General features: G+C 49.2%; 1 protein-coding gene across 1 annotated transcript; it reads left to right on the forward strand.

The window, feature by feature from the left end:
* The first annotated feature begins 8,808 nt into the window (after positions 1–8,808).
* Positions 8,809–9,891, forward strand: LOC132585814 (chemerin-like receptor 1). The gene has a single exon (XM_060257693.1). It carries the CDS (start codon positions 8,809–8,811, stop codon positions 9,889–9,891), a length of 1,083 nt encoding a protein of 360 aa, XP_060113676.1.
* The last annotated feature ends 6,806 nt before the right edge of the window (positions 9,892–16,697 follow it).

Genomic DNA, 16,697 nt, shown 5'->3' on the forward strand with positions numbered 1-16,697 from the left:
GCTGAACAAGCCAAGCTTGTACTCCACACCAGGGTTCCAGAGAAGGCCTAAGCGTGCCCAATCAGGGGAAGGATTGAAACATAAGTAGCCAATCAACATCTAGGCTCATACTGTACCCTGATAGGCCCTTAGGCCTCTGTAAATAGCCAATCCATGTACATAGTTAAGGTCCAATCAGAAGGGGGCAAGAATTGTATAAAAGGAGCGGGAGGTTTGAATAGAGCTCAGTTTGTGTTGGTGTTCCTGAAGTAAAGCTTGCTGAAATCACTCTCCGACTCTGGTCTCTTACTGCGCCGACCCCAGTACTTTACACTGGCGACGAGGATGGGATGCCAGTAAGAACCAGCAACAAAACCAGGAACACGGAAAGGTGGCTAAATCCAAGCCATCTGGGTCCCCACCTCCGCTCTGCGCACACCCCATCTCGCAAGCCGCCCAGACACGCTGCCAAGAATGGAGGCTCCAGCCAACCTCCTGCAGCCCTTTAGCATCGATCGCCCCGAGCTGTGGGACTCGTGGGTCGAAGGCTTCCAGTCATACCTGACCTTCCGGAAGATTACAGAGACTACCATGCAGAGAGCTCTGCTTATCAGTACGTGTGGCACGGAGACCGTGGACTTAGCCAGGGCTCTTCTCCAACCCAGGAAGCTCTCAGAGACGCCGGTGGACGACATCATCAGCGCTCTGGAGAAGTATTTCCAGCCCCAGCCAACCAAGCTCACCCGGCACTGGGACTTCCGACAAAGGACACAGAAGGCAAGCGAAACCACGATGGCGTTCTTGACAAGCCTGCGCCGGGTGGCAAGCCGATGCAGTTTCGCAGACCTCAACGAAGCCCTTCTCGACCAGTTTGTATGGGGCTTGAGGGACGAAAAGCTAGTACAGAAACTCCTGTCCCTCTCCGAGTGCGACCTAACAAAGGCAATCGATGTGGCCACCAGCTGGGAGAAGGGCAGATCAGCAGGGCCACGGCTGACAAGACAGGCTGCGGCACACCAGATCAACCCTGAACCATCTACAGAGGACTCAGACAAGGACAAAGCTCTACAAACCGGCTATCGTTCAGCAGGAAGGAAGACCACTCATACCCCACAGGGCATGAGACACAAGACACCACCTGCATGTGCAAGCTGCGGGGGCCAGCACGAGCGAAAGACCTGCCAATTCCGGAATGCCACCTGTCAACTCTGCAGCAAGGAAGGCCACATCGCCTGCGCCTGCAGATCCACATCCCGAGCACATGTCCCGCAAAGATCTGCGCACTCCGAAGGCCAGCCAGACTTCGAGACCGACGCTCTCCACGCCCACCAATACCCGGTACAGTACCTACCCTCGCCAGTCAGGCCCTCCAAAATCCGGGTCAATGTAGAGATCGGGGGGGGTGCCCTGCCAAATGGAGGTGGACTCTGGGTCAGCATCATCTATTATAGCGGCAGAGACATTTTTTAAAATCCCCACCAGGCTGAGGCCTCGTCTCAGGGACCCGGGGTTTACCTTAGTGGACTTCCAGAAGAATAAGGTGCCTATCTTGGGAGTGGGCCTGGTCCCAGTCGAATACAAGGGGTTCAAGGGCCAGCTACAAGTGCTAGTGGTCAAGAACCACCTTACAAACCTTTTGGGTCTCGACTGGTTCAAGCCCCTGGGAATAGAGATCAGGGGGGTCAATAAGACTGTCGGAGTGGACTTTAACAAGGTTTGCGAAGAGTTCCCGGCCGTTTTCGATGGCACCTTGGGCTGCTACACGGGTCCCCCGGTTACACTACACCTCGACCCCACAGTGCGGCCTATTAGGCTTAAAGCGCGGCGAGTTCCATTCGCGCTCAAGCCTAAAATTGAGGAGGAACTGGATAAACTGATTGCACAGGGAATACTAGAGCCTGTCACCCACGCAGCCCATCGTGACTCCAGTCAAGCCCAGTGGGGAAGTGCGGATTTGTGCAGACTATAAGTGCACCCTCTACAAGGCTCTTCAGGCCCACGCATACCCTGTGCCCATCGTCAGCCACGTTTTAGCCACCCTAGCTGGCGCAAAAATTTTTGGCAAGTTGGACTTGGCCCAAGCTTACCAACAGCTGCCGGTGGATGAGGCCACGGCCAACGCCCAAACAATTGTGACCCACCGGGGGGCCTTTAGAGTAAAGCGGTTGCAATTTGGAGTGAGTGTGGCTCCGGGGTTGTTCCAGGAACTCATGGACTCTCTTTTAAAAGGACTTCCCGGAGTCACTCCATTCTTCGATGATGTGCTGATCGCTGCAGCCTCGCCTGAAGAATTCGCCGCCCGCCTTAGAGGAGTCCTACAACGTTTTGAAACAGCCGGCCTCAAGGTCAAACGGGAGAAGTGCCTCCTGGGCGTGGATCGGGTGGAATTCCTGGGGTTCTCCATCGATGCCCAGGGGGTCCACCCCTCCGACGCCAAGCTGCGTGCCATCAGAGATGCTCCAGCGCCCACCAACAAGCAAGAACTCCAGGCCTTCCTCGGCCTCCTAAACTTTTATCATGCTTTTCTCCCCCACAAGGCAGCGGTGGCCGAACCCCTGCACCGGCTTCTAGACAAGAACCGACCCTGGGCGTGGGGCCGCCAGCACGCTAAAGCCTTCCAGGATATCAAGGGCCTCCTGATGTCCAACTCCGTCCTTGCCCATTTCGACGAGACCCTGCCCTTGGTCCTTGCATGCGACGCATCCCCTTATGGCGTGGGGGCAGTTCTGGGCCACCGACTCCCTGATGGGACCGAAGTCCCTATCGCGTACTACTCGCGGACCCTCTCGTCGGCGGAGCGGAACTACGCCCAAATCGACAAAGAAGGGTTGGCAGTTGTGGCCGGCGTCAAAAAATTTCATGATTACATCTACGGCCGGCCCTTTACCCTCTATACGGACCACAAACCCCTCTTGGGCCTCTTTGCATCAGACCGGCAGACCCCTCAGGTGTTGTCCCCACGGGTCCTCCGTTGGTCCATTTTTCTAGCCGGCTACACTTACACCCTAGTGCATCGCCCGGGCAAGGCAATGGGCCATGCTGACGCCCTGAGCCGCTTGCCCTTGCCTGACGTGGATCCCGATCCAGCCCCGGCTCATCAGATCCTACTGATGGACATGCTTCCGGACAGGCCATTGCTCGCCCGCGACGTTGCTGCCCACTCCGCTCGTGATCCAGTCCTCTCCCGTGTCTTGGACTGGGTGGGGAGGGGGTGGCCCAAGGGCTCGACTGGGCCGGAATTTACTCCGTTTGCAGCCCGGAAAGACGAACTATCCACCCACAAAGGCTGCCTACTATGGGGCAACAGAGTCGTCATCCCCAAACCCTTGCAAGACCAAGTGCTTAGAGCCCTGCACGAGGCACACCCGGGCATAGTCCGCATGAAGGCTCTCGCACGAAGCTATGTCTGGTGGCCCGGCCTCGATGCAGAAATTGAGGCTTGGGTTAAAAGGTGCCCGACATGCCAGGTGTCAAGGCCTGACCCCCCACGTGGCCCAGTGCAACCATGGGAATCCACCAAACCCCCCTGGTCAAGACTGCATATGGACTTTGCTGGCCCCTTCCATGGGCGGACTCTACTCATACTAGTGGATTCATACTCCAAGTGGTTGGAGGTGGTCCAGGTGCCCTCGCCATCATCGCAGGCAACCATCACGGCTCTGAGGGCCATCTTTGCAACCCACGGGTTGCCGGAGACCATCGTCACCGACAACGGCACAGCATTCACGTCCGCAGTGTTCCAGGACTTCTTAGCCAGGAACCTCATCAGGCACATTCGCTCTGCCCCGTTTCATCCAGCCACCAACAGCCAGGCAGAGCGGATGGTGCGCACGGCAAAGGAGGCCTTGAACCGTCTGGGCCCCTCAGACTGGCCAAAAGACTTGGCGTGTTTCCTAATGGCCTACCGGACCACACCCACCGCCTCCACAGGTCGCAGTCCAGCCGAACTCCTCATGGGCCGCCGCATCACCACCCTGATGGACAAGCTGCACCCTGACCGAGCCCCAGACAGGCGACCGGCGCCGGAACACCTTAAAGCCCCCAGAGGGTTCTACCCAGGTGAGACAGTGTGGGCACGGAACTATGCCACCACTGGCCCCGCCTGGCTCCCTGGAAAGGTGGACCACGTCACAGGACCGGTCTCCTATGCAGTGACCTTGGAGGGTGGACATCTCCTGAGGCGACACATCGACCAACTCCGTGGTCGCCTGCCTGCCGGGGAGCCAAGGTCAGAGGCTCCAGATCCGGACAACGTAAGTCCCCGTGAGCCTGACACAGAACAGGGTTCCGTGGAGCCCGCTTCGGCCCAGCAGGAGGAGACCCCCGACCGCGCAGCTGAACCCAGGTCTTCCGGGGCCGCCGTCCCAGATGTCTCCAGCTCTGCAGCCGCGGAACCACCAACCGAGTCAGAACGCCCAGTCCCCTCGGAGCTCCGACGCTCGACACGAGACCGCCGCCCTCCGGCATATCTCCAGGACTATGTCACCTGATAGCTGGAACTATGGGGGGAGGGGTGTTGTGTCCTAGGTTCAAATGGAGAACTGTTACTTTTGGAGGGAACTGTTACTTTTGGAGGGAAGCTGAACAAGCCAAGCTTGTACTCCACACCAGGGTTCCAGAGAAGGCCTAAGCGTGCCCAATCAGGGGAAGGATTGAAACATAAGTAGCCAATCAACATCTAGGCTCATACTGTACCCTGATAGGCCCTTAGGCCTCTGTAAATAGCCAATCCATGTACATAGTTAAGGTCCAATCAGAAGGGGGCAAGAATTGTATAAAAGGAGCGGGAGGTTTGAATAGAGCTCAGTTTGTGTTGGTGTTCCTGAAGTAAAGCTTGCTGAAATCACTCTCCGACTCTGGTCTCTTACTGCGCCGACCCCAGTACTTTACAGCCTCCTAATCAGGACTTTTTTGTAGCAGGAACTCCTTTACATATTAGGCCACACACCCCTGAGGTAGCCAATCCTCCGAGAGCTTACAGGGCCTACTGTAAGCTCCAGGAGGATTGGCTACCTCAGGGCGGGGAGGGGGTGAGGGGATTATTATGCAAAGAAGTTCCTGCTACAAAAAAAGCCCTGGTCCTAATATATGACAAAACAGAGCAGTATAAGGTGCAGATCTGTCTTCAAACATCAGTCGCTGCCAAGAACACCTAAGGGGAAGGAATTTCCTGTTGAAAATCAGGATGAGGTAGGTGGCTGCTGAACTCCCCCCTCCCAATTTTTCTCTTTTTTTAAATTAATAAATGTATTGAAAAGTTGCCTACAAAAACACAATATTCATGGAGCTCTCTGAGAACATTTTTCTCCACTCTAGAAATGAACCTGCCTGGGTGGGAAAACAGGTTAGAGAGGAAGTTCTGATAAAAGGAAGTAGCAAGTGGAGTTAGAGTTCATGCCTCGTCCCTGACTCCAGCTATTCTACTTGAAATGTTCTTCCTCTTGTAGAAGTTCCTTTTGGTGACTTGTGTTTTGAAAACCCTGCCATTCCAGCATTGAGATGGAACTATTGCTGATCTGGTCTCCCTAATTCTGCCTTTGGATGAAATTAGAATGTGGGTGTAAGAAAAAGCCCCCTACTTTTCATACACATGGACATCGTGATCACCAGTACGGTTGCCAGGGTGCCTGGAGTTTTGACTCGCACATATCTGCTCTAAGAAGTGGACTTTGCCCACGGTTTCTAAGGCTTATGTGGATACTATAAGCCTCAGCTTTGCAGCAGCATTCTACATCTCTGGATGGGTGTTAGCCAGAACTACAGACGAGCTTCCAGCTGCTCCTTGCGTGCCCAGTCTTGGCCGCTGCAGTGGAAGAAGCCACACCACCATGAACTGTACAGGCAAACAGTTTCCAGCCTGTTTCCATAAACCAAAGGCTAACACCACCAGACTCCATCTTGTTTTCCTGATTCCATATCCAACAGCTGCTTCAACTTCTACATAAGGCAATCAAGTTTATCTTAGGCATGGATCCTGCCAGACCGCCTAAGCCTTTGTCTAACGGAACTCAAGACAAAAACTGAACAAGAGGAAGACCATCTTCAGCCAGAGCCAAGTTCCTTTGCGTAAACCGAGTGTTACCTTAGGTAGCAATTTGGCCATCTATTGTCACCTTTTTAGATAAGTTTGGTAAACTCAAGCACACCTCCACCCAGTAATTTCCCCCATTCTTTTCCCCATTTGGGGGCCTCACCCTGGTCCATTGCAACCTGAAAGTCCAACCAGCTACCCCTGGACCAAGCTTGTTCATTGGTCAGTCATGGGCACCCAATTAGGTGCCACCAATTAACTTGCTATTGGCTACTGCAGAAGTCCAGCCCTTATGGTCACTGCAGAGCCTCCCCTTTTCTGAGGTCATGTACCAGCTGACCACCTGTCATCCACCCCTGTACCTCCCATCCCCTAAGGGCTCAAGGTAGTCTATATAACCTGTAACACAGCTCCCCACATGTGCTTCTAGAGGTAACCCAATTCCGCTGTCTAGATCCATCCCCAATTCTAAGGCCAAGTTTCTCCCACTTCCTCGCTCATCACCATTGGAGCCTTCCTCGGAGACTACGATCGGTAAATATCACCCTGTTCGTCTACCCATGTGTTTCTCTATCTCTCTATTTTTCTTAGGACTGTATGTATGATTTTATGAGTATTTTATCTTGTATGGAAGCCTATATTTTTCTGGAATAAATTGTAATTGTTTTACTTAATTAGAGTCCCTAATATTTTTAAGCATTAATTTCTGGATGTGGAATCCTGTATACACAGGTAAAAGATCCTGATTAAGCCAGGTGCCCACCTGACAATTCCCCAACCTTGTTTTGAGGGCATTTTGGCTTACATGGGCTTAGTTAAATTACGTTAGGTTCCAGGGCTTTTTTGAACACACCAGAACAGAGCTCTGGAACCTCTTTGTGGGAACAAATTAAAAAAAAAATTCTAGCAGCTAAAAAGGCAAATGCAATTCGGGGCTGTATCAACAGAAGTAAAGTGTTCAGATTACTTGATGTGATGGTATCGCTTTACTCTGCTCTGGTAAGACCTCACCTGGAGTATTGTGTTCAGTTTTGGGCACCACATTTTAAGAAGGATATAGACAAGCTGGAATGGGTCCAGAGGAGGGCGATGAAGATGGTGAGGGGTCTGGAGACCAAGTCCTATGAGGAAAGGTTGAAGGAGCTGGGGATGTTTAGCCTGGAGAGGAAGCATCTGAGACGTGATATGATCACCATCTTCAAGTATTTATCATATAGAGGATGGTGTGGAATTGTTTTCTGTGGCCTCAGAAGGTAGGACCGGCACCAATGGGTTGAAATTAAATCAAATGAGTTTCCAGCTCAACATTAGGAAGAACTTCCTGACCGTTAGAGCGATTCCTCAGTGGAACAGGCTTCCTTGGGAGGTGGTGGGCCCTCCTTCCTTGGAGATTTTTAAACAGAGGTTAGATGGCCATCTGACAGCAATGAAGATCCTGTGAATTTAGGGGGAAGTGTTTGTGAGTTTCCTGCCATTGTGCAGGGGGTTGGACTAGATGACCCTGGAGGTCCCTTCCAACTCTGTGATTCATGAAGGGCACCAGGGGAGCATGACAGTCTTTGATCCAACAAAGTATGTTAAAACATGGTTGCTTCAAGGTCATTGCTCAGCATTAGGCACCAAAACCAAGACACGAAAAGAACTGAGGAAGTTGATAACATGTTTGGAAACTGCTTTAAAGTAGAGAGCAGGAAAATAATATTATTTCAAAGAATCCTATGTGTTTCTCCTTCATTTCCCTCTTGAGAGTTCTGGCACCTTTTTTCCTGGGTTTTGCAATGCTTTGTCTTCACATGTTATAGCCAAATTATTTTGAATTTTATTCGGGGTGTTAAATACATACATTTTCTGCGACAATCTTGGATTGATGTTGCTCTTAACTACTCCTGAAACATGTGGAACTCATGGCCACCAATAGTGGTGGTAATATTCATGAGTTTAGATGGCTCTAGGAAAGAATGAGGCATATTGCAGAGGGCAAGTTGATAGACCACTGTTACATATTCTAGTTAAATTGTGCCTTCTTATTCAGAAGTGAGATGCTTCTTTCAAACCAGATGCTGGGACACAAATTCCAGAGCAAGGCTGTTTTTTATGTACTGCTTGTGAAGCTCCACAGGTAAGCTGGCTAGTTGCCCTTTGGTGTAGTGGTTAAATGTGCAGACTCTTATCTGCTAGAACCACATTTGATTCCCCACTCTCCCACATTTTTTCTGCAGATTTATACCCCACCCGTTTCTCTGAATCAGAGACTCAGAGCGACTTATAATCTCCTATATCTTCTCCTCCCACAACAGACACCCTGTGAGGTGGGTGGGGCTGAGAGGGCTCTCGCAGCAACCGCCCTTTCAAGGACAACTCCTATGAGAGCTATGGCTAACCCAAGGCCATTCCAGCAGGTGCAAGTAGAGGAGTGGGGAATCAAACTCGGCTCTCCCAGATAAGAGTCCGCACACTTAACCACTACACCAAACTGGCTTACATGCCACTGCTGGAGTGATCTTGGGTCAGTCATAACACTGTCTGAAGCTGTTCTTCTCAAGAGCAGTTCTGGAAGAGCTCTCTTAGCCTCTCCTACCTCCCAAGGTGTCTGTTGTGGGGAGGGGAAGGGAAAAGAGACTCCTTAGGGTAGTGAAGGGCTGGGTATAAATCCAATCTCTTCTTCTTGTTCTATGGGGTACAAATTACTCGAGTAGGTGGACAGTGATCAGATCCCAGAAGGCACTACTTATATTCTTGTGTTTTTCATCCAGGAGAAGACGGAAGACAAGAGTGAAGGAGAATTCCCCTAAAAGAAAATGGAGAACACAACTCTACTGGTTACCCTTGCCTATCATAATTCCAGTGTCATGAATGAACAATTTGTGTGCCATCAAAACTTACTGTGTGTCTTCTCCATGGTCATCAACAGCCTTACCTTCTTATCTGGGGTCGTTGGAAATGGGCTAGTCATTTTCATCACTGGCTTCTATATGAAAAAGACGGTCAACACCATCTGGTTCCTCAACTTAGCTATCGCTGATTTCACCTTCACCTTCTTCCTGCCACTGAACATTGTCTACCTGGCCCTGGGCTTTCACTGGCCCTTTGGGGAGGCCATGTGCAAGTTCTGCAGCACCACAGTCTTAGTCAATCTCCATGCCAGCGTTTATTTTCTCATGATCATTAGCGTAGACCGCTGTATTTCTGTGAGATACCCCGTGTGGGCTCGGAATCACCGGACCATCCGCCTGGCTTCCTTTGTGGCTTTGGGTGTTTGGATTCTGGCCTTGGCATTGAGTTCTCCAAATCTCCAATTTAGGAAGACCGTGCGTGACAGGGATAGCGTCTGGTGCCACAGGGAATTCAGCAGTGACGAGGAACAAGCGAAAACCATCCACCGTGCCGTGGTGATCAGCCAGTTTATCTTAACCTTTGCCGTCCCCTTCAGCGTTATCGCTGTCTGCTACGGGGTGATTGTTTTGCAGCTCAAGAGCGAACGCTTAACAAGCAAACCCTTCAAGGTCATCACCGCAGTTATTGTGGCCTTTTTTGTCTGCTGGTTCCCATATCATGTTCTCGCTTTCCTTAAGGTTCAGGCCGCCGAGGACCATACCCTAAGTCCACTAATCACTGTTGGTGCTCCTTTGATATCCAGCCTGGCCTTTGTCAATAGCTGCCTCAACCCCATCCTGTATATCTTCATGGGACGTGGGATCAAGCAAAGGCTGAAACGCTCCATCCTGTCAATATTTGGGAACGCCTTCTCTGAGGAGTTCAGCCAGAGCACAAAACAAGAAAGGATGACTGATAGGAGCCATTGCAATGTGAATATTTCCAGACTAGTGAATTTTTCACCAATTTCACAGGGACAGGAGGAAGTGACATCTATACATGGATAAATAACGCCCCAATTCACTGTAAAAATGTCATGTCTTTTTAGAGTCAGGGGGGATAAAATTCGGTTTAAAATTAGGCAAGCTCTCCAAACCAGGCTCAAATCGACATAGTTGGAAACGGGGGCGGGGGAGGATGATGGGGGTATTCACTTGATTTAGCTTAGAAGAAGAGGACATGATTATGTACAAACTGACATGTCAGTGTCCCCATAAATTAACAAACCTGGGGAGGACTAGAAATATATTTCAACTGAGCATTTGTTTCCCATTGCTAGGGGCTATGTTGTTTGGAGTTGGGTATGTTTAGCCTAGAGAGGAGACAACTGAGGTGATATGATAACCATCTTCGAGAACTTGAAGGGCTGTCATACAGAGGAGTGGTGAAGACTTGTTTTCTGTTGCCCTAGAAGGTTGAACCAGAACCAAAGGATTGAAATTAAATCAAAAGAGTTTTCAGTTAAAGATTAGGAAGAGCTTCCTGGCAGAGTGGTTCCTCAGTGGAACAGGCTTCCTGGGGGGGGGGGGGGCTCTCTATCTTTAGAAGTTTTTAAACAGAGGCTAGATGGCCATCTGACAGCAATGCTGATTCCGTGAACTTAGGAAGACACTGAGACAGAGGGCAAGGAGGGTCGCATCAGCGCTTAGTTCCCATGGCCCTTTCTTACACGCTCAGGGAAATCCTGATTGCCACTTTGGGGTTAGGCAGCAATTTTTCTCCAAACCAGTTTGGCCAGGGATCCTGGAGAGGGTTTTATTTTTTTCTGCCATCTTCTGGGGTTGGAGCAAGTTTCACTGGAGGTGTATGTGGGGGGGGGGGGAGGTATTTGTGAACATCCTGCATTGTGCTGGGGGTTGGTCCCTTCCAACTCTATGATTCTATGAAAGACATATTGGGGGCAAATTGTGAATATATCAGTCAAACCTTACAGGTAAATTTGCCTTTAGATATTAATTAAGAAGGGTAGCCATGTTAGTCTGTAGCAGTAGAAAAAAAAAAACAAGATTCCAGTAGCAAAGCCTAAGCTTTTAATATGTTGTAAAGCACCAATATTTTGCTTTAAATTGTAAATGATGATGTCTTATTGTTTTATATCTGAAACTGAGATGTTGGTTTTATTTTGATTGTTAGCTGCCCTGAGTCCATTTGGAGTGGGCGGGATATAAATTGAAAGTAAATAAATAAAATAAATAAACATCTTCAAGACTCACAAAAATGGTTGCTAGGTAGGAGTTTTCTAGCTAAAGGTGACTCATGACAAACTCATACCTGGTCACAAATTTTGTTAGTCTTTAAGGTGCTACTGGACTCTTGCTATTAGCTGCAGCCAGAATCCACTTTGCAAGACAGCGGCTGTTAAAATCCCCCTCGCTTGAACGCATGACTCTTAACGGAAAAGAGAGGGAAAAGGTGAATGTGAATGAGCTCAAGTGTACTCAGGTCTGTGAAGGCCAAAGAAAGAACTGAGCGGGATATTTGACACAGGGATGAACCAGCACTGCCCTCTGCATTTTTAGCTGAAGTTTCTAAAAGTCTGCACTCCTCACCTCACAGGACAAGCTAATCTAAACCAATCTTTAACACAGATCCTGTTTTCTTAAACTACAGTAGTCAGCAGTTTGTGCTGCGCTTGTAGCATACCATAGATAAAGTAGTGGCATTCCTAAAAGTTTGCTAAGAAGGAATTGCAGATTGCTTTTCGATTAGTTTAGACCTGGTGCACTATTGAATTGTCGTTTTGTAATTGGTCTAACACTTCTGCAAAATCCTGATGTCAGTTTCCTAATGTATGCTTGTGCTTTTGTCTACAAAGCTGTCAGTGTCTTGAACTTTTGCACCGACAGAACAAAGTCTGAGTCCAGTGGCACCTTGAAGACCGACAAAGTTTTATTCAAGGTGTGAAGAAATGTTTTTTGCTTGGGAGGTTGGAGAGGGGCCAAAGGCTCGGCTGCGGTTTTTAAATGTCACTTCCCCCCCCCCCTCCAGACAGAGAATAGGCTGGGAAGGAGGAAGTCCATCCATGGCTGTCCAGGCTCGCCTCAGCTACCACTTAAGAAATGCTAACAGATCTAGTTAGAGACAATGGAATGGGCAAGTCCCCCCCCCCCCCCCGCACTTTCTCCACCTTCTCCTAGTAGGGAACAGAGGTTGAGAGGGAAAAATCCTCAATAGTCTCCTGGAAGGAAAATCCTGGAGGTCTCCAAGAAATGTCTCTTTGACCTAGTGTGACCTGGTAAGTGAGTGGAGTATGAGCAGGGTTGCCAATCCCCAGTTGGGGGCAGGGGATCCCCTGGTCTGGAGGCCCTCCCTCTGCTTCAGGGTTATCAGAAAGGGGGGGATGTCCACTGGGCACTCCATGATACCTTATGGAGACCAGTCCCCATAGGATATAATGGATAATCACTGTGGGTATCTGGGGCTGTTTGTTTGTTTTTTTAGATAGTGGCACCAAATTTTTAGCATAGCATCTGGTGCCTCTCTTCAACCCCTGCCCCCAAGTTTCAAAAAGATTGGACCAGGGGGTCCAATTTTAAGAGCCCCAAAAGAAGGTGCCCCCATCCTGCATTATTTCCAATGGAAGGAAGGCATGTAAAAGGAGTGCGGTCCCTTTAAATGTGATGGCTAGAACTCCCTTCGGAGTTCAGTTGTGCTTGTTGCTCCTGGCTCCACCCTCAAAGTCCCCAGATATTTCCTAAGGTTGGCCTGGCAACCCAAAGTACCAAAGTTAATAAAATCTCCTTATAACAGGAAAGTGTTGCTGGGTTTATGAGATGCTGGGTTTATGAGCACACACAAGACCTCTCATCTCACATTGAGGCAGCCATTGATCATGTGCTCACCTCAAGAGCTTAGGCAAACTTAATAAAACATTGCAGAGAGCTAGAACTTCTTAAAGCTAAAGAGGCCTCTCCTATTTTAACATCTGATAGGGTCTGCTTAAAGAAAAGGACAGCGGATTTGCTTTCCCCCCATTTCCTTTGCATTCTTTGCTCAGTTTGGCTCAGTGCTACAAGTATGCTTGTAAACATTTCCTTTTTAATAAATGCTTTATAACTTTAGATGCTGGCAGTGGTTCTCTGTATCACATAGACCTCCACGATCTAGGATGTGCTATTCTGAAAGGGGTGTGGAAACTGTATTATAATTAGGTCTTAATTTAAAATTGTTTTATCTGGTTATTTATGCCTTGAATTCTCTACATATGAATGTGTTTCCATGACTGGTCAAATGACCATAATAAAGAAAAAACTAACGGACTGAAAAGGGGCACCAGGGAGGCAGCTGACAAGTGGCTATTCCTCCAGGAGCAGGAAAGGCAGAAAATTGTCCCCATGCTAGCCAGGTACTGGGCAGCAGGAGACTAGAGTTGCCAGGTCCAATTTAAGAAATATCTGGGGACTTTGGGAATGGAGCCAGGAAACTTTGGGGGTGGAGCCAGAAGCAAGGTTGTGACAAGCGTAATGGAGCTCCAAAGGAAGTTCTGGCCCTCACATTTAAAGGGACCACACACCTTTTAAATGCATTCCCTCCACTGGAAATATGATGGATGGGGGCACCTTCTTTGGAGGCTCATAGAATTGAGGGTGTTTTGAGGAGAGTCACTAAATGCTGTTCTGCAAATTTGATGCCTCTACCTCAACAAATGCCCCCCCCCCCCCAGCTCCAGATAGCCATGGATTGATTCTCAATTATACGCTATGAGAATCGGTCTCCATAGGGTGCCCAGAAAACATTCCTCCCCCCCACGCACACACTTTCTCATGACCCTGAAGTGGGGAGGAGGGCCTCCAAACTGGGGGCATCCCCTGCCCTCAACTGGGGATTGGCAACCCTGCAGGAGACACAGAGGCAAGGCCTCAGAACTTGGAAGGGAAGCTGGGTGTCCTGAGCCACCCAGTGGGCAATTCCGTACAAAGGTCAGGTGGTGGCGGCGGTGAGAGAAGAAAACGTCTCCAGATATTGGGAAAACCTATGAGGTCAAGGTGGAACAGGGCCTGCAGGCCAGAGCAGGCCCCTTCCACCACAATACTGTACATCAACCCTCCATTTCCATGCTAAGAAGCATCTATAGGAAGCAGCCAGTTTGCAAAGGACAGCGCTGTTGATCTTTTCCTCCTGGGAAACGGCATCCCCAGTGCCCTCACAAAAGGGAAATTACCAGGGAAGGAAAAACCACCAATGCCATTTTTCAGGTGTGAATCAGCCCCTTCCCTTTTTTCAAAAAAGATGCAGGTTTCATTATAACATACTCCCAGGATCTAGCAGCAACCTCAGCCCCTAGACTTGACATGCCCTTCACAGTGTGGTGGTAGTTGCATAGATTCCAGCCGTATTGACCAATCCATTGTTCTGGGCTGCACTTCCTGGGGACTCTCACAGTCTCACTCATTCAGAACTGACAGTGAAATCAGCAGGCGTGAACTCGTCTGAGCTGGTTTTCAGGAAGCTGGTCACTTTCAGCTGCCAAGCATTCACTACCTGTTCAGGGACTCCACCCCAAATCTCCTGAAGCATCAAGTTTAAGAGTTATGGTACATCTCCATGAAGTTTTTGACACAGTCAACAGGAGCTGTACCTATGGCTCCATCACCACCTTCACATCCTGGGGAGTTGACCGAATCAAAACCCTGATTTGAGACCCTTCAACCACATATTTTCCCACTGTTCAATTTGTATATTACATCCAAAGTTTGCTGCCCATTTTATCATAACCTCTTTAATCTGTCGATGATACTGGATTTATATCCGACCCTATACTCAGAGTCTCAGAGCACCTCACAATCTCCTTTACCTTCCCCGTCCCCACAACAGACACCCTATGAGGTGGGTGGGGCTGAGAGAGCTTTTACAGCAACTCCTACGAAAGCTATGGCTGACTCAAGGCCATTCCAGCCGCTGCAAGTGGAGGAGTGGGGAATCAAACCTGGTTCTCCCAGATAAAAGTCTGTGCACTTAACCACTACACCAAACTGGCTCTCAGAGCTGATGACCGAAGAGGGTACTCACTTAATGTGCATCTTACAAAATCCTAGGTACCATTGCTAGCCTTTCTTGTCTAGTTCAACTTGTCTTATTGACTAAAAAAATATCATATATTTACCCTCAGCCAAGATTTTTCCCCACTGGATGACACCTACACAGTGCCCTCTAGTGCTCTATTGTAGTATAACAGGTTTTTTCACCCTCTAGATAGGCACATCTCAACCATTTTGGGTAGGAGTTAGGGTTGCCAAGTCCAATTCAAGAAATATCTGGGGACTTTGGGGGTGGAGCCAGGAGACACTGGGGTGGAGCCAGGAGCAAGGGTGTGACAAGCATCACTGAACCCCAACGGGAGTTTTGGCCATCGCATTTCAAGGGACGGCACACCTTTTTAAATGTCTTCCTTCCCTCCATCCTCCCCTTCTCTCATTTTACCTCAGAGGCGGAGCAGAGTGGGCTACGCCGCTGCGCTGCTGCTACCTCTTCTCTGCTTCACCGTAGCTGCTCCTCCGAGATGGGCTCAGGCTGAGCTTCAGTTGGGGGGAGGGGCTTGTTTTAATAATAAAGAAATACTAGAAGTGTGGATTCTGATCCAGGGAAGTTCAAATTCTAAAAAACAAGCAGAAATACGGGGCAAACCCACAGCCAGCTAACATTGGAAATACAGTTACTTAACACTTAAATGTGCCAGAACACGTTCTTCAGTGACAGAGCAAGCCAGTCTTCACATGCCCAGGAACCCTTTTTTTTTCAGGCATCGCTTCACACATTTATGAGACTTACGATCTTCAAAAAATAATTCCTGGAATTTAAATTAAGCCCTGGGTAAGAGCCCCGTGACGGAGAGTGGTAAAGCTGCAGTACTGCAGTCAGAGCCATCAGCTCACGACCTGAGTTCGATCCCAGCGGAAGCTGGTTCAGGTAGCCGGCTCCAGGTTGACTCAGTCTTCCATCCTTTTGAGGTTGGTAAAATGAGTACCCAGCTTGCTGGGGGGAAAGCGTAGATGACTGGGGAAGGCAATGGCAAACCACCCGTAAAAAGTCTGCCGTGAAAACGCTGTGAAAGCAACGTCACCCCAGAGTCAAAAACGACCGGTGCTTGCACAGGGGGACTACCTTTACCTTTACCTTTAGGACCACAGAACTGTGGAATTTCAAATAACCAGTGCTGCCCTTTACACACAGAGAACAGCAACAAATCTCTGTTGGTGTCTGGGATGAAGAGGTTTAGAAACCGAAACCAACAGTGCAATGGGTTTAGAAATGTGCAACTCTTTAGGATTGCCTTGCAAAATGAGAAAGAGCTTACCTAGACTGGAGTCACTCTGTAGATAGCTGGACTGGTGAGTTTTCCCCCACCACTTTCCCCCCTCCCGTAAGCAGTGTTCCCTCTAAGCTGAGTTAGCGTGAGCTAACTCAGTTTTTTAGCCTCCAGCTCACATATTTTTGTCTTTGCTCAGGAAAAATGGCCCCAGAGCAAACTAATTTATTTGAAGTAGCTCACCACTTTAATGCCAGTAGCTCACAAAGTTGAATTTTTGCTCACAAGACACTTGCAGCTTCGAGGGAACAGCAGCTTAGAGGCCGTAAGAGATGTTTACTTGATGCACCTCCATAGAACAATTATTTAATACCAGTATGTTAAATGACCTGGAAGCACCAAAGCCAATAACTAGATGCAAATTTTTTTAGAGCCAAACCCAGGATGCTGGTGGTGGATGGGAAATCCCAAGGACTTGGGGGGGGGGGGGGACGAAGGCCTTGGAGGCAGCAAGGAACAAGCCTGGGAGATGCAGCGGCGACCGGCCCAGCATCGCCCAAGGGGGCG

The sequence above is a fragment of the Heteronotia binoei genome, chromosome 17 (assembly GCF_032191835.1).
Source record: "Heteronotia binoei isolate CCM8104 ecotype False Entrance Well chromosome 17, APGP_CSIRO_Hbin_v1, whole genome shotgun sequence".
NCBI lineage: Eukaryota > Metazoa > Chordata > Lepidosauria > Squamata > Gekkonidae > Heteronotia > Heteronotia binoei.

Bases quoted from the DNA above. Each gene is read 5' to 3' on its own strand.
- LOC132585814 (XM_060257693.1), top strand. From the start codon at position 8,809: ATGGAGAACACAACTCTACTGGTTACCCTTGCCTATCATAATTCCAGT.